We start from the raw sequence: 18,279 nt of genomic DNA on the forward strand, positions 1-18,279 counted from the left end.
AAAGCCTTGTTTGGGAACCTCTGTGTTTTCTCAAACAGTACCAACAGTCCCACGAGAGCACAAGTGTTCTTTCGCAAACCCACCCCTCCCAAGCAGGGCACAGACTGTGAAGGAGATGCTATGGAAAGATGAGGATAAAGAGGAATGATATAGAGAAAGGGTGGTGCAGGGAGCAGAGAAGGGGTGAGAGAAGGGGCTCCCAAGGGGAGAGAAGCTGTCAGTCCCTAGGAGACATCAAACACACTGCAGCCCTGTGATCAGCGTGCTCTCTGGCTCTCTGCTGACAGCTCCCTGACTGTGCCGCTTAGACTCCTTCATGTGCTCATAAATACACACATACACACACGTATATACACTCGTTTGCTCCCATAAGAGCTCTCACACTCACCGACTTATCCATTCATACCCCAAACACATTCAAATTCTATTGACATATGCACACTCGCGCTGATTCTCATACATAGGAAACACATCTGTGACACCTTTGCTCTGATATGCATCCTCACAATAACCTTGAACACCAAAGTTTGACTATCACATCTCTGTCAAGGACACTTTACAGTCCCAAACTGTTGCTACTGAACTATGGGCCAAACAGAGACTAGGAGGTGCTGGCAGCAGTGATGATGTTAATAATGATGATGATGACTTATCTAAGCCATTACTCCTTCTCTGCTCAGGGCTGGGACACCAAAGGCATATCCCTCCTGATGATGAATTCATTAGTGCAGAAGATGAAATGAGTTGTCAGGAGGCGGGTTATGTATGGTAGGTTATTTGTGTTCTCTGCAGCAGCGTGTCAGATCACACTTAAGATCAACTGGGTCGGCTTGTTGTAAATCTCCCTGTTTTGCTGGCACTGGACTTCCCCAACCTTCTCGCCCAGGCTGTCCCTTTCTTTTATTAACACATATTCCCCCCACTAATATGCAATGCCTGGAGGCTGCTAACAGGTGGCTAAACATTTGTGTACTCCCAGAATCCAGTGGAGTGCTTGGGTAATTATGCACCAGAAGTCAGAAGTAACTTCTCTCCATGTGGAAAGCGTCCTTAGAGGCCAAAGCAAGCCCACCTTTAAAGAATTCAAACAGAATACACGATTCATTACTGATTCATGTTGGACCTAAAGCAGTGGCCACAGCTGTTTGGCCATACATCCCAACAGCCTCTCAGGTGTGATGGTGCAGCAGACCTGTAGGAGCACTACTGCTGGTGCTGCTGGGAATTTACTGGTTCATTGAATGTACACTAGCTCTATTGAAGGAAAAAAACTGCTTTTTTGAACTCCCATGGCTTCCCCAGGTGTGCTTACATTTGTGTAGTGTTCAGTATGTGTGCCTGTGTGCATCTATTTGTGCCCTAATGTGTGTGTGTGTGTGTGTGTGTGTGTGTGTGTGTGTGTGTGTGTGTGTGTGTGTGTGTGTGTGTGTGTGTGTGTGTGTGTGTGTGTGTATATGCGTTCATATTTTCATCATGTGAGAACTCGTGTATTTTTATAAACATTTTTTCTTTTCTTTGCTGTATGGTAAATCCGGTCCAGGGCTGACTAAGAGAGCAGGAATGAGGAAGAGCAGGAGCTGGACTCTCTGTGATAGAGATTTCAAAGTGGTGTGCGAGCTGTTGGGCAGTTTTATTTTATTATTATTATCTTTTTTTGTTATTATTCTGCAGGAGAGAGCAGCAGGCGTAGGCTGTTTCTCCCATGTGTGGTCTCTCTTGAGCAGAGCAATGTTATTTTCTGCCATGCAGAGAGGGTGGTAACATGCCAGAGCGAATGAGAGAGAAATAAAGATAGAATAAAGACAGAGACAGCTTTGACTGCTCCGATTGACACATTTCTGTCAACGGCAGAAGGTTTGCGTCATTTTAAGTTCGAGGCAAGCTGACTTTGAAATTTATCTTGCTTAAATTCTATGCCACCACTAGCACCTTGCAAGCGTGTGGGTATTGGTGTGCAAAGTGAAAGGAAGTGATTTTACAAAGCCTTCCCCACAAAGTGCATGCCATCCAAGCTGCACTCTTAGGTCTATTCATTTTTAAAGTTCCCTTGAGTATTAGAAAGAGTGGAAGTGCTCAATCTGACTCTGTGAGCTGAGGACACTTAGTGTGTGTTTTTTCCTGCTGTAGGGCCCTACCTGGGTTTGGCCCTCTACCCTCTAAAAGCCTCAGAGACAGAACAGGGATGCTCTATTGCATGGCCACTTTTTTCCCTTTTACATTATATACAAGTTATCTGTGAGGAACTCACCCAGATCCACTCTGACCCATATTTTGGCTGTGAAAATAGTTACTGACCTTCTCTTTGTTTCGCCCTCCTTACGAGAGCCAGTCTGTTGCTGTGATTAGTTCACTGCCTCCCAGCACTTCTCTGTCAGACCAGGCTCATCTCCAGCCTCCTCCATAAACACATTTAGCTACACACAACACACTCGACATACACATGCATACAAAGGCAGCACAGGCACCACGCTACTTTTCCGTCAGCTCCTCACCTGTCGCCCCAGGTCTCTATCTCTCTCATGTGTGTCAGGGCAGGGCCTGCGAGACCACGGCCTCACCGGTTTGTTTATTTGCTGCACTGACGGGTGGAGACCGGGGACGTGGGTGCAAGAAATTAGCACAAGTCAAATCAGATTAATTAATCCCCAACTCAAACTATTAGCCGAGGAGTCGTGTTGAATTAAAAATCAAATTAGCCCTAGCGCCTGCCGGTAAAGCTGTGGTGTGTGCCTGCCAAGCTACAATGACACACACCCACAGAAGGCAGCTGCTCATAGGCTTTGCTGATGGATGGATGTATGGATGGAGAGTTGGAAGAAGAAAATGGTGCTCAAAGACTACAGGGCTGGGGGAAGGGGTGTTTAGTGACTTTGCCACCCAATGTGGTAAGCCTCTCCTGGGGCACGAAGCTGGCTGTCCTCCACTGGTTGCTGCTTCACAGGCCCCACAACACCAGCACTCAGCCTTTCAGTTGCTGATTTAGGGCTTGAAGCACCACTTCACCTTCATAGTTTACATAACACACATATCTTGAGCCTGGGACTGAACCCATTTTAGGAAGTTTGACTCTATTAAAAACATAAAGGAAAGCCTTTATTATCATAGTTTTGGCTGTCCTTCCTATCAATAATTATAACCTTGTGTTTACTGAAATAAAGCTTCATCACTACAAATAAGCCCAACGTAATAACAAACACAAACGGTTAGTCAAACATGAAAGAAAATAGATCCATGCAAAATGGCGTTTCACCTCCAGAACTCGGACCTACAGCACTTCTAGCAGATATGTGGTTTTTCTGTGTAATTACAGGTTTTTATGAAGATCTAATTCACTTCTTTAATGTCTAAATATACGACTAAAAAGAAGTAAGAGAGCACTTGAAAATGTTTCACTTTTTTTATGTGCTTTTGAATCTCAGCCTGAAACAGCTGATGATCTTGGTTTTGGGTAAAGTTTGGCTCATACACTTTTTTCTGATCCAATATGATGTAGCTCATATTTCAGTATTTTAGTCTGTGCTTCCTCCAAAGCAAAACTATGTGACTGCTCTGCTCAAAATTCGAACAACCACCCAGAATGGACATATCGCATTGAAGTAGTGCTGGAGAAGTGGACCAAAATATTTTTATCAAAATATTCATAGCATTCTGGATCCAACAGATACTGTATTCAGCAGTGTAGATGGAATATACTCTTATACAGGCATTTGATGTATGATCTGTGCGGGCCTGTGAATATGGCTTTTTAGGCTTTTGTAAAGTAGTCTAAGTCTCATCTATCATACAAGGTGCGGCTCCAAAACACACAACACTTGTTTGATTCAGAACAACATTCATTTCAATTATGGGACATTAGTTCTGGAGGGTCTATTATGCTCCACTGGTGTTCCTGTACTCCATTTATCATTTATGCTTGCATGGCTTGTAGCTCTTGATCACAGCAAGGAAGCCAGGAGCGCACAAGTAACGAATTAGATGTTTATTTTCTTCTTACTTTAACTTTTCAGTTACCAGTTTTGACACAAGGAGCATATGTAGAGCATCTCACAGAAGCAATTGAGTATTTGTGTTAAACAATGTAAACACATGAGCGTATGCTTTTTTCTGCAAAATACTCTCTCTCTTTGTCAGCTGGGTGGAGCCATACTGGCAGCTCCTACAACAAGCCATAGATTTGTGTTTTTGTGGGTGGGTGCAGCTATGCCATCAGGAGTTTATGGATGATGGATGCTGTGAGATACAATGGAAGTCTAAATGAAAGCGAAACTGCTCTATGAGCGCATGCACACGGGCAAAGATTGGTCAGGTGTTTCCAACACATTTTTTTACTGTGTGGATATGGAAACATTAATGTAAACACATGCACAATAAGCCTCTCTTTGCACTTCATCACCAGTGCACATTTGATGCTTAGCAGACCCCACAGGTGTTCTTTAATACCATTTAAAGTCTTTCATTGATGTGGCAAGCCTCTTTCCCTCACATTTTCCCACAGAGTTTCTTACTCTCTTTCCCCCTGGCCGCTGGCATCTTTCACCACCCATATTAACACACAGCTTCCTCCTGGCAACGCTGTGCCGGACCCCCGCCACCACCTCAAAGTTGCCAACCTGTCTCCATGGTAGCATGATTGGCAAAGGCAAAGATGGATGCCATTTTCGGCCAATGGCAGAGCAGAGTGGGTTGTCATGTACCACGAGACCCTGCAGTGGTCCGACTGACCAGCTGAGGATGGCACTGTGGAAGAAGGGGTGAATGCACCACATCAGACACACAGAAAAAAACACACATCCCATGGGATCATTCAGCAGCACAAAGCGTATGGGGTCCCCACTCAGGCTGTCACTACTGTTGTGATGTATCATTTATGTGGCCATTGTGTGGCCTTCTCTTGAAACGTGTTGACAGAGGCATTATATTCCAGCTTTTGACAGATTCCCATACATTCACAGGCTTTTAATAACACATGTTAATGCTCCAATAATTTTGTGACAGGTTAGAATTACTGCGTGAAATATGAACCTTTAATTGGCTTTCTCGCCAAGTTATTTGGCGTGCTGTGCATTAGCTTTTTAAGTCTGAGCCAGTGGTAAAAAGATGGTTGCAAGGCTATTATCTGTCTGAGAGTGAGGATACGCAAGGTGATAAACATTCATCTCTGCTTTTTATGTGAAACTGACTTTTCTCTGTTAAAATAAGTGCTTAGCGACAAATATAAGATCCCTAGACAAATAATGGAATAACCTCTTTACAGCACATTACACTGCCTTGTAGGGTTTTAATGCTTTAAGCAAACTGCTGTGCATACACATGCATTTTAATTGTACTTGTTTCTTGTTAGTTCAAGCGTACAGAGCCGCATGCATGTCTGTGATTCTGAATGCACAGTGCGCGCGCTGTAGCGCTGTAAGCAAGCCAGACAAGTTTACAGCATTTACTGTTGATGGCAGGGAAGCAGCTTAAACACGTTGTTCAAGTGCCTTTGTGTCAATCATAGCAGGAAAAGCATGTTTAACTGCCTTGAACTGATCTTAAAAAGCACTTAGTTGGACACCATTAGACATCTGCTAGGCAGCAAATGGCTACTGACCAGATGTCAAATGGTGCGTATGGATTTTGGTAAATGTGCATTTCAGTTTGAATGGTGCCTTTTGAATCCTCAAAACTCTGCCACGTAGCCTAACTACCATCTCTAATGCCAGTTCGACCGGCTCCTGCTGGTCCTACAGTGTTAACTTGCTGCCAGGCTGAGCCACCGATTGCCCATCTGCTCCATCGGGGAGAATTCTCACTCCATCTATTTGACTTGTTTCGAGCTTGGCTGTGGAAAGCTCATCAGCTTTGCAAAGTGAGAAATAGAGAGATTTTTAAATAGGACATACACAGATGTGAACTGAAGTGTTTACATATTAAAAAAATTAGAATGGAAAAATGTGGGGAAGTCTTTGTTAGCGGAGACATGGGCAGACGGAACATGAATAAATAAGAGGCGGTCAGCTTCCCACTTCTTTTTTTCTTTTTTATGGATGGCTTTAAAAATTCACTACAATTACCAGCAGAGATGGATGTCGGAGTGACATTCCAACAACCAACATGTGACCCCTAAAATCCAGACACACCCATTTCCTGTGTTTTTGTGTGTGCGATTGAGTTCGTGTGTGGGCACGCTCGGGAGCGCATGTATAAGCAACTGCGTGCCCGTGTGCATGTGTGTGTGGGTTCATATTTATGAAACAAGGTTTGGCCCGTCATACCGTGGGAGTTAGCAGGTCATCTTCCCTTGCCATTAATCACTTCCGACAGCTCTTAAGTATCCAATCTACATGTGAAAGAACTGCATGTGTTTGAACGTGTGAACGCGCATGTATTTGCATGTGCGTATTTGACTGACAATGTGTGGATGGAGTATTCCTTCAAGATCCTCCTGAGGCTGCTTATTGAATTAGAGATGGACTCTGCTGATGCTAACGCGCAGCATTAATGCATCACTGGTGGCATTTGTAATGCACTTATAAATTTACAGCTCATTAGGCGAGTTCTGCATGTAGCTGATGGCGTGATAATAGCACCCAGTGCGGATAATAAAATATCACAGTTAATGAAGCATAAAATGATTTCTACTAAAAAGTAGTAGTCCTGAATCTTTTTTTAAAGAATGCTTAGAACGCTCAACCAAAATCTTTTCTCGCAATCACAAAGTAAAAGATGCTTTTTAATTAACACTGCATCAAGGGTTTATCACGTGGAGTTCAGGGGAATCATCAGCGATAAAGGAGGTGTTTTTCTACCAGGTTTGGTATTTGCCAGCTGCTAATTTAACAAAGAACTCAGAGGTCAGCTGAGTTAAGAGTAATTTAAGGTCACAGGAGGGCCTTTTTCTTTCATATATTTTCATTTCACAGGTACGAAAGAGGCCGTCGTGCTGTTTTTCTGCTTCTTCCCTGGACCGAATCGTGAATGTCAGAACTTCTATTATTTTTTCCTGTCCAGGTTCACTAAAGCTTGTTGCTTTACTGGAACATTTGAGATTTTCACATCGAATAATAGTGATTTTTCTCTGCCTCTCCACACCCAGACATGAAAGGAATAAGAGATCGTTATTTGCATTTTTATGCCTGAGTGTATTTTTCAAGTGGGAATAGAAATTCTGTGAGCGGTGTCAAGTCCCAGTGCTGCTGTGTCCTGGAGTGCATCAGACTGCCTTTTCATCTTCACCATAGCCTAAGTGCTCTGCTTTTCTTTAGCCGTACCTTTACCTCTTCGAGAGCAATCGCTCTATTTCATACTTAATTTCTTCTATTTTTTTTGTCATTCTCTCATTAAGTTATGCCTTTTTTTAAAGCGTTGAAATCTGTGTGTGTTTTCTTTCATTACTTCAGAGTTGCAGTGCAAGAGTTTGTGAAGTGTAAGTTTCTAAACACACCTCTGTGGTGAGTGGCAAGTGCATATCATTTTTCATTTAGTGAAAATGGTGGCTAGTTTTGTCTTTTCATCTCCCGCTGATTTCTCTGCTGTTCAGTCCCATCACCTCACTGCTCTTTTTCTGTCTTTGTGGCCATCTACTAGTGTCTATTAGCTAAAGAGCTAGACTTGTGTTGCACATCGGCAAGGAATTCTCAAATTATGGGTCAACAGTCATAATCAAAGCTTTTTTTTCTTAATCTGCAGCAAAATTGAACAATTAGAGCGAAACCTGTTGCCTTGGCTGCCTTGTGCTATGCTGGTAAATATGTGGCACATATCAGCAGTGAAACTGGTCTGGATTTGTGTTAAAAAGACAGAACGATGTATAGGTATGTCTAGGGCTGCACGATTAATCGTTAGAAAATCGCGATCTCGATTCATACTTATGTGCGATCTCATTTCCAAATGACAACGATTAAAAAAAAAAAGAAAAGAAAAAAAAAGACGACGATTGTACCGCATTTTGATCCGGGACGTAATCTGCATGAAAACAAGCGCTCACTCTTCCTGCTCAACAAATGACAAGGGCGGAGCCTTATACCACGTGATACAGAAGCTGTGTCGTGTGATGCTAAAATTAGCAGGGAAAAAACAACGGAGAGCACGTCAGGGATGACTAGAAAGTGACAGGAGAAAATTCGTCCCGGTCAACCACCCAAACATCAATAACGGGAACCTTATACAGCGCTTCCCTATACACGTCGAACTCCCGCAGGCACAAAGAAAGTACGGAGGCTATCACTTATCACCTGACCAAAGATATGGCTCCCATCAACACTGTGCAAAACGAGGGATTTAGGAAAATGATCAACACCCTAGACAAACGCTACACAGTGCCGTCCCGCAACTATTTTTCTATTGTTGCACTACCTGCTCTATACACGCAGCGTCGAGCAACGGTGGAGACGGAATTTCAAGCAGTACAACATTTTGCAGCAACAACAAAATGTGAGACATTTGTTGTTTTTATGTCTATTTATTGTTTTTATGTTCAGTCTCAACTGTTACGAAGTTGATGTGCAGTTAATAAGTGCAATAAATATTTATACTGGAAATATTTATACTGGAATTTATACTGTATACAATAAATATTTATACTGGAAAAGAAAATCGTGCGAGAATCGTGATCTCAATTCTAAGCCAAAAAATCGTGATTCTCATTTTATGCAAAATCGTGCAGCCCTAGGTATGTCAAAGATGGATAAGGGCTGCACAGGAACAATTTCATCTCCTCTGTATATCAGCAGTAAAGGTTTAATAGTGTGTTTATTTCCTTGAGTGCATGATTGTGCTCAGAAGTAAATTGTGCCCATTACGCAGAGAAATTGTTGGTGATTTCAAAATAATAGCTTTACGAGGTGATTAAATCGCATTCTGTTATTACATACCAGCACCTCCTTAGCATGGTTAAAGGCTGCGCTGCTGAACAGCTCATAAATCTGACACATTAGGACCACACAGCACGTGTACTTACACGTAACAGCACAATATGTTTTCACGTGAAAGCGCGGTAAATGGTGTTGCTTTGACGGCTGTTCAGTTTGAAGTTGAAAAGTATGATGTTACTGTGCTTGTTTGGGTGGGGGGGAATCTTGGGATGTCCCATTTGGGTGCAGAAATCAATGCCCGGTCCTTGGCGTTTTTCCTGAGCTTTTTAACCGACAGCAGTGATAAGTAGATTTGTTTGTACCATGGCGCGCACATACACTTCAGTATAAATTTTATGCAGTGATACAACTGAAGCTCTGCACAAATACACACACACACACACACAGCTGGCCTCATCAAACAGAAACGTTTATGGTGCTGTCAACATTGTGTATATTTATGGATGCAATATGTGAGGTCAGATTTATTACTGTCAGAAATGGGTGGAATTATTTCTTTTCAAATAATGAATTTTCAACCACACACACACACATACGTACACAATTTTTACTTATTGATTTGCACATTGATTCTAGGGATATTAAAGCTTCTCAGTTATTAATCATTGATGATTATACTTTCAGTGAAGTAAGTTATAATTGCAGAGAGGAGATTGTGTTTTGCAGGTTATACATAGAGGCGAGCTACCAAAGCACTGCCGCTTAGAGCACATCTTTGTAACCAGATGGGAGAGTACGTACATTTTTAAACTGACTGAATGTGTGTGGCCTCAGTGCTAGAGTGACTTACTGTTGTAATATTATGACAAATGCATTGCTGTCTGGGGAACGCATTTGTGTGTTTGTGAATTGCAGCACAGTTTGGGCACCTCTTAGATGACACTACAAAGTCAGGTACAGTAGATAATTAAACTGTTCCGAATGTGCATACGATGATTGATGAGTCTGGTGGTGTCCTGCCCTTGCCCTTTGTGATATAAAGCAAAGATTGTGCGACACAATGTCATTTCATCGGTGCAATCATAGCTGGACACAGATGCTCATTAACCCTTGTATGGTGTTCGGGTCTGTGAGACCCGTGTTCAGTTTTTTTCAAAAGAAAAATTAAACAATTAATTATTTTTTCACGTGTAAATGTGTTGTGTCTTTCCACTCACTCCACTTGATTATAACTGATTTATTTATAACATTTTATATAAAAGAAAAACGAGAAGCACATTAATTCATAAATGTGATCTAACAAAGGTAAAGGGAAAAAATTAACCATGTTTGCTGTTCATATGTCTTGTAATTGGGATGAAGTAAACATCTGTTGAGTAATTTAACATAAAATTGTTTGATAGTGTTAATTTGGAAAGCCAAAACTCTAGCGGGTCCACCAGACCCATGAACACTGGCTGAGTAACAAAAATACGAACACCACACAAGGGTTAATAAGAGCACTGTCACAGATTGTCAGCTCACAGGGAAAGAGGAAAGAAGATGGTTGAGAACAAAAATGATAAGGGAAAGAAGTACAGAAAAGAGAACTGGTGGATGATTGTGGTTTAAAAACAACACGAAAACAGCATGAGACTTAAAAAGTGGAGGAGCAAATGAAAGCAAGTAGAAATAAGTCAGCGGTTTATTTGCAGTTTAAATATGTGGACCAAAAACAATACCAGGAAAGTTTAAAAAAGAAAGTTAAATGGTGGATGAAGACTAGATGTACACAAAGTGCTGGTAAGGGTTGTCAATCAGAGGTCTGTGCTATGAAGAAGAATTTGGGTTGATCCAGGTAACTTCAGGGTTAACGTTGGATTTTTTTTGTACTAAAAAAGGGAGTTCTACGGTGGCCCTGATAGGCCAAACGGACTGCAACTTAAGAAAACACCAGCAATAAGAAAAATGCCGCAAAAGCACAGGAAAAGAACGGAAATAGGAAAAACGAAAACAGAAATAGGAAAAAACACAAGGGAAGTGTTTCTGGGGAGACAATAACCCGATGGAACAGTTGCAGGAACCCAAAACATGGTAGGCATGTTTTATCATGATCCATATAATACTAATGACGCATTTTTAGGCTAATAGTTAGGCTAACACACTTACCTCTCACAAAACCAATAGATCCTCCACTTCTTTCAAGTGTCTCCCAGCGCAATTTCATAAAACAAGAAACCTATTTGTACTTGTTGACCTCATGTGATATTTACACATAGACTAAGCCTGTTTGAATGTTTGAATTCTGGTGAACATCATGGAGGTTGAAGCTGAAAGAATTAAAACTAAATCTCTCTTTTAAACATTAATTTCACTCTTTAGTCTTTGAAGACCTACTGGGACCACTGATGAAGCTTTTTCTGAACTGAGTGGTTTCTATTTGCAGGCCTGCCCATAGAACAAAATAACTGGGTGTGTCAAAAGTTAGTGAGGGGCTGATCTCTACCTATGCAGCTACCCTTGGAAAAACCTCTATTGATATTTATATACTGAGGTCATTAAAGGTAGAGGGGAGGTTGTCACATGTTCTCTTTATGGGTGAAAGAGTTAATAAAATACTTAATAATCCATCAGATTCTTCCATGATTTAATGATAGAGTTATGGTATTGAAAAGATGAAAACTTACACAGTTGGCATTTTTACCAGATTTACTTGATAAGAGTTTACTTTATTTTACTTGATTTACTTTATTAATAAAGTAAATATTTTTCAGTCGTACTGACCAAAGTGCCTAAGTTCATACACTGCTTTTAAAATGACCCCTTTCATACAAAACAAAGGCAAGAAGTAAAAACAATAAACCTTTAAATTGCCAATGCTGAAATGCATAAAGGCAAAGACAGGAGAACATAGAAAGCACAGAAAAAACTGAAGCATAAAAGAGCACAAGATTTTTTCCACCACTGATAGTCTCTTATATTACACGATTGCTTGTGGCTCTGTCTTCAGTGTTTGTGCTATAAGAATTTATTAAGAATCTCTCTTGCACTCTTTGAGTGTGCTTTCTGTGCAAATATTAATGCAGCATTTGGATTTTATAGCAGTGCTTTGTACAAGACAAAACAGAAAATTCAGTGTCCTTCGTTATTGTGATTTTATTTTTATCTATTTTTATTTCATTTCATTACAATATAAAAGCAGCCTGGACGGGCTCGCTTCTTAAAACCTCGGTTCATCACAGCGACATTGTTAACATTGTAGTAAAAGTAAGTGTGAGTGTGCAATAATGCATCTCAGTGTGGATTAACTGAGGATTAGCTGACGAGCGTTAGCTACCAAAAAGCATTGTAATGCAGAAGGCCACGAATTAAATGTAATCCTGGACACCACATCTGTTCTCTTGTAATCTTTTGTCTTTGAGTAAGGCTGCTCGACAGATTAGCTAATGGATGCAATGTCAGTTTTGCCAACATAAAAGCAGACATGACATTTATGGCTTTGCAAGTTCCTTTTTCTGTTTTCGTGAGTGGATAAGCTAAGTTTTAGTACAGCGGGAAAAACAAATGGAAACCAGCTGGTACCTATAAAACAGGAAATAATTCAACCATAGAAAACTGCAGCAATTTTTGCAGCCTTTAAATTGCAAGCTGAAAGGAAACAATTTAAAAAAAAAAAAAAAACATCAGATGAACCTTCACTGCTAGTCCTCATGTCTCCTCATGTGTCTTGCTTGTCTTCTGTGCCGCAGGTGTGATGCCAGATCGTCAGTTTGGTGGAACCCAGTTTGTCTGCAGTGTGGTGGCTTCCCACGTCAGCCACCAACCCTCTACGAGCTTCAGCTTTGTCTGGATCGCCCCACCACCTGGGACTGGCTGTGTCAATTTCCTGTAAGTCATATGTTTTGAGACAGAAATGGCAGGTGATGTGATCTTTTGTTGTGCATCACTTAGACTGTATCCAACCATGCTTGTGTTTAATTTTTGAATTTATATTTTATAAAAATCACACGTTTGCATGCATTTTCTTTAAGCGCAATAGATTTTAAATACCAAAGATGTTCTGAGAAAGCAAACATGCATGGATTACTGCACAAGGTTAGGCTTCCTCTACTATTAGAGGAAAGTAATTAATATCGAGCACCACTGTTTCACCAAGGAAAGTTGCGCTTGGCTGGGTTTTATGTGTTGATGAGATGTTAAAGTGGGATTTGGTTAGTGAGAATGGTGCCTCTGTGTATCTAAAGTAAAGTTAAAGTGTATAAAAGTCAGGAAAATGACCATAGAGCTTCTTTGATCCATGACTTCAGTTAACACTTTCCTGATAAGTTTATGATCTCCAAGTATTGAATACATTCGTTTCTTTTGTAAATCACGGTCTCTATCGCAGAAGAGAAGATCATCACGTCTTATTTTAAAATACCAAACTTCAGATTCCTCTGTCGATTAAAGCATTAGCAGAGATAATGTGTACAGAGGTGCAGTAAGAATAATAATACTCATGTGAGCTGTTTGAGTAGCGTGCACCGTTTCTTTACTCGTGTGCATGTAGATAATATTTTGGCACTATATTGACTTTATATATGTATCTAACCCAAATATAAGCTATAACTATCTGTTAGTGTTGTGTTGCCCCACAAAGCTCGGGAGAGGTTTATCAGATGACATCATGGGTGTTGCTCTCTCTGAACCACAGAAAGGCTGTTAAAAGGCCATCCTGTCAGAGAAAGCCTGCACGGTGACTGGAAAAAGGTTAAACTGGGGACATAGTATGTGTTTATATCCTAATTGCCTTGCTCAACGTGACCTGTGCATTGGCAGGTGCGATGTGTGCCTTGCTGAGAATTCACGGAAATACCTCCGTCCTCTAATTCAGTGTGACCATTTCTCATCGGAAAACGTTCGACTGGCTCATCAGATCCACCCATCCCGGGAGGATGGGTGTGTTGCAGATAGTAAAGATACGCAAACATATCCTAAGATTTTTTGCCCCCAAAAAATAACATGATGTTCCTCTTCTACGATTTTACATAAGGGCATATTATTTATTGGAAGCTTTATTGAGATTTATAACCCATTGCAACAAATCTGGAGCATTACACAGCAGCTCAGGGCCACTGGATTGGTGATGTTGTAAATAGTACTCAGTCTGTTTCCCTGGACACTGCAGGTTGTTTGATTGGTGTAGGTGGAAAGAGCTCTAGCCAAATGTGTTTGAGAACAGCCTTGAATTTTCCTTTTTCTATTTTTCTTTCCGCCTCTAACTGTCTTGTCTTACCTTTGAGCATTTTCCTCAACTCTCTGCCTTCAAACGTACCACAAACTTTCTTTCCCTCCTGTTCTCTTGACTTGGTGATTTACAGCTACTTGCAGATAGTCAGTCAAAATGCAATTAGCAGCTGTTGCTGGAGAAGTGTAGAGGAAAAGAGAGGATTCCTGTAAATCCAAAGTCACCACAGCACCACGTTAGAAAAATCTTTGAGAAATCGACCTACAAATTTTTACATTGCATATAATTTTTTATTAGGTAAATGCAAATGTTTGTGTAGGTTCTCAGTCATCCAGGTCATGGTATTCTGACAAGCTTGGAAAGTAAACGACAGGACTTCTTTAAGGTTCTTGAAGACGTTTCACCTCTCATCTCAATGATTATATTTCCATGAAGTAGAGTTTAGTGCTTTTTCTTTTCTTTAACAAAATGAAAGAAAAGGAAAACTCATTATCGTTCTATGATTTTTAATTCATAGATAGTCTGCAGTTTGACTTGGTTAATGCCTGATATTTTGCTTTTTTATTACCAGTCATCCACTTTTAAACCATTTTATTTCAGGGGGATTACAAAATTCCTATCAATGTTTCATAAAAAACACAACTAAATTAAACAGTTTGGCTGTACTCACAAAAAAATCCCTCAATGAATTCCTGGAGGGACGCGGTCGTCTATCAGACGGAGACTTTTGTGGACGGACTTACATAAAAAGATTCAGCTGGGGAATTTGCTAAAGTGGAGCAGCCATTTAGACAATATCCACTGAGCCAAACAGATTTACTGGCTTTTTTTGTCTGCCAACAAACACATTTACTGTTGAGTGTGTGTCGGCTTACAAGGACCGTGTTTTTCAGTATATTTGTGTGTGTGTCCATGCGTGTGCTGTGTGTTTGCATTTGAGTGTAAACCACTGAGCAGCAGTGTGCCAGTGCGGATGACAGTGGGGTTGGCAGGGGGCCATGATTGTATGACAATAAGGGCCCCTGCGGCTGACCTTATCAAAGTCAGCCAGTCACACTCCAGCTGGCTTTAGACTGTTCCTCACATACAGACATTTAGACAAACACTCTTACCGCACCCCTGTTCCAGTTCGCAGCTCCCATCTCCATCTCGAGCAGTATATCCTCGTCTCCAGAGCTGCCTTCTCTGGTTTCATTCAGGGAATTTAAGTTTCAAGGCCTTTCTGGCAAAGGCCAGAGACACTTTTGGTGCTATAATTGATCAAAAAATTGTCACCTTAATGGTCCATTCCCTGTGAAACTCTCATCTGTCATATAAAATTGCAATAAAAACCTCTCTAGACACTAAAAATCTCAAATCCATCTTCTTTACAAGTGAAATTCCAGTAGTCCCATAGGTCCATAAAACTGTAAATAGCCAATATGAATCCGTAATCTTTTCTGTGGTGTAACATCAGCAGCTCTGCAAACAGTCTATACCATATCAGAGATGAACATGACAGTCGTGACATAGCAGATTGGTTTTTGACTCAGCATTTTGAAGCCACAACATTAGCATTTTGTTAGCTGTCATGTTTTATTTGTATGATATTTCTTTGAAAGACCCATTCCCTTCATACAGTAGCTATTGAGTTAGTTGTATTTTTAAAGATAAAGATAACCTTTATTAGTCCCACGAATGGGAGATTTGTTAGGTTAAGGCTGCCGACTTTTGCCAGAGCCAGTTGCCAGTTAGTGCTGTTTAGTTGGGCTGCATATGAGTCTGTGGGGATTAGCTGGTTTTTGAAGCCAGCATCAGGTGGCCTTTTGGACAAAGGGCAGTTCTGGTACTTTAGAACTGGCTTCTTTTTTCAGTCCTGGTGGTTCAGTACAGTATTGTAGCCTCATCACTGACCAGCAGATGCTCTGTTTTCAAGTCCGAGTATGCACTTTATACCACTTTATTAGAATTAGGCACTCTGCAAATACCAGGTTGGAGCCAGTTTTGACTTCAGATTGCCTCATTTCTCAATTCGGGTCATAGATTTAACAAGGTACTCTAAACATTCCTCAGAGATTTTGGTCCATATTGACATGATAGCGTCACACAGTTGGTGCAGATTTGTCTGCTGCACATCCAAGATGTGAATCTCCCCCTTCCATCATATCCCATAGTTGCTCTACTGGATTAAACTGGTAACAGTGGAGGCCATTTGAGTACAGTGAAATCATGATTTGAGTTTTGTGACATGATGGGTTATCCTGCTGAAAGAGCACACTTTGGTCATAAGAGAATTGGCATGTTCAGCAACAATAGTGATGTATGCTCTTGCATTTAAGTGATGCTTAGTTCGTAGGAAGGGGTCCCAAGTGTGCCAAGAAAATATTCCACCCTTACACCAGCCTCACCAGCCAGAACTGTTCATACCAGGCAGGACGGATCCATTCATTCATGTGGTTTACACCATATTCTGACCCTTCAGTACAAATCATGACTCCTCGGTCCGGGCAGCATTTCTCCAATTTTTCTTTGGCCAATTTTAGAGAGCCTGTGTGAACTGTATGCTGAGTTTCCTGTTTGTACCTGACAGGACTGTCACCCGCTGCAGTGGGTGAAGAGATGCTTTTCTGCATACCTTGGTTGTAACGAGTGGTAACTGGAGTTATTGATGCCTACTAGCTCGAAACAGTCTGGCCATTATCCTGTGAACTTACTCATCAGCAAGGCTTTTTCACCCAGAGTGCTGCCCCTTTTTCAAACCATGCTATGGAAACCTTAGAGATGTGTGGGAAAAGTTGATCAGCACTTTTTAAACAACCCACACCAACGCCAACCGCATTCAAAGTCACCTTAGTCCTAGTATTAGTCCTAATAAGCAGCTATAACAGTTGTACCTAATGAAATGGCTGGTAAATGTACTTAGTGCTGTCAATGTAATCTCGTTAAAATGACATTGAACTCGCTGTTTTAAATGTAATTTTTTTTTAAGTGATTTAAATATTTTTCTTGAAAGAACTGACCCTTTTTGAAGTATTGGAATTTAGTTAGAAGTTATTTGTATTTGTATCATGTGTCACATTTCACTGACTCAAACACAAATTAACAAACACCGTTTGTTAATTCAGGTAAGATCTTACAGATCAGTGAATTTCAATATAAAACTGGGTTTTTTTTTCTAGATTGTACAAAATGTAAATAATGAAGCCTCCTGCCCTTGCCCATGGCAGTACTTCCTTGATTGATACAAGGGCTATTTTCCACGAGTGTTGTCCATGAGTGTTTAAATTAAAGGCAAAGACGCGACATGTCCTTCAGAGAACTGGAGCTGGTCCACCGGGTGCATTAATATGGGCCCTGTGAGCAGTTTTATGGGCTATATTGTGGGAGTGTTCCTGGTAACTGATCTCTAGCAGGAGTGATAGAGTGCAATGACGTGGGCATCCAGAAGAACTCATTTTCTGGGTGGCTGTAAATTCCCACCTAAAAAGAAGGAGAGGCCTTGGTGTAGAAGAGGAGAGGAGATGAAAGGAAGAAGCAGAGGTGGAGGGGAGAACACAAACTCGCATACAGACAGTCCAAAAGTGCTTGTACCCTTACACCTCGCTGAACAACGCTACTTTGTCAAGCAAATTTGCATGCCTTTGTTTTGCCGCTGGAGCAGAATTTTCAATTTCAATGAACAGACAGAAGTGATGACACAGAAATGGATTGGATTTCCAGCAGTCTGTTGTCTTCAGTTAGTGTCGTAGGTGTCTTCGGCTTACATTCGGTCATTCAGCCTATTTAAATGGAAATGTATATGTAGATCATTATATGCAATGTTCTGAATATATACAAGAGAAAAGGTTGTCTGAGGAGAAACGGAATATGTCAAGGTATGAAAAAAAGAACAGCCGAATATTCCTATGATTATTAATATTACTGTTATTTAGTGTAATTGCTATGGGCTATGGGATTGCTTTGGAGCAGGACACAGTGAAATAAAAGCTTGCTGAACTTTCTTAAGCAAAACATACAGTCAGGTCAGGGAGCTCTATCCAAGCTAGAAGCCATCAAAAATAATTCATTAATATATGGAAGTGAACACTGGGTCGAAATGCAACTCTTGCTGTTATGCTGAAAGTCGGGATTAAACTTTTTTTTACACGTGCACTCCAACTCACAATTCAACAACTGCACAAAACAGTCGTGGCCCACTTTTGTTCTTCTTGCAGACATGAGAGTCCACACTGTTGTATAATGTACTAATTACTTTGCTGTACTAAGAGAGGTGAGAATGGTTAATAGCTTCTTCTGGCAAAA

General features: G+C 40.9%; 1 protein-coding gene across 4 annotated transcripts in view; it reads left to right on the forward strand.

The window, feature by feature from the left end:
* reln (reelin) overlaps positions 1–18,279 on the forward strand; it is a 105,696-nt gene that overhangs the window by 34,549 nt on the left and 52,868 nt on the right. For all 4 annotated transcript variants that reach the window (XM_085462180.1, XM_085462181.1, XM_085462178.1 and 1 more), the window contains exon 3: positions 12,521–12,659. In XM_085462180.1, coding sequence (XP_085318306.1) covers positions 12,521–12,659 — 139 coding nt within the window. The remainder of the gene's footprint in view (positions 1–12,520; positions 12,660–18,279) is intronic.

Source organism: Copadichromis virginalis, linkage group LG7 (genome assembly GCF_057382275.1).
Source record: "Copadichromis virginalis isolate Kocher_CV1m ecotype Utaka linkage group LG7, C_Virginalis_male_GT1.1, whole genome shotgun sequence".
Lineage (NCBI taxonomy): Eukaryota > Metazoa > Chordata > Actinopteri > Cichliformes > Cichlidae > Copadichromis > Copadichromis virginalis.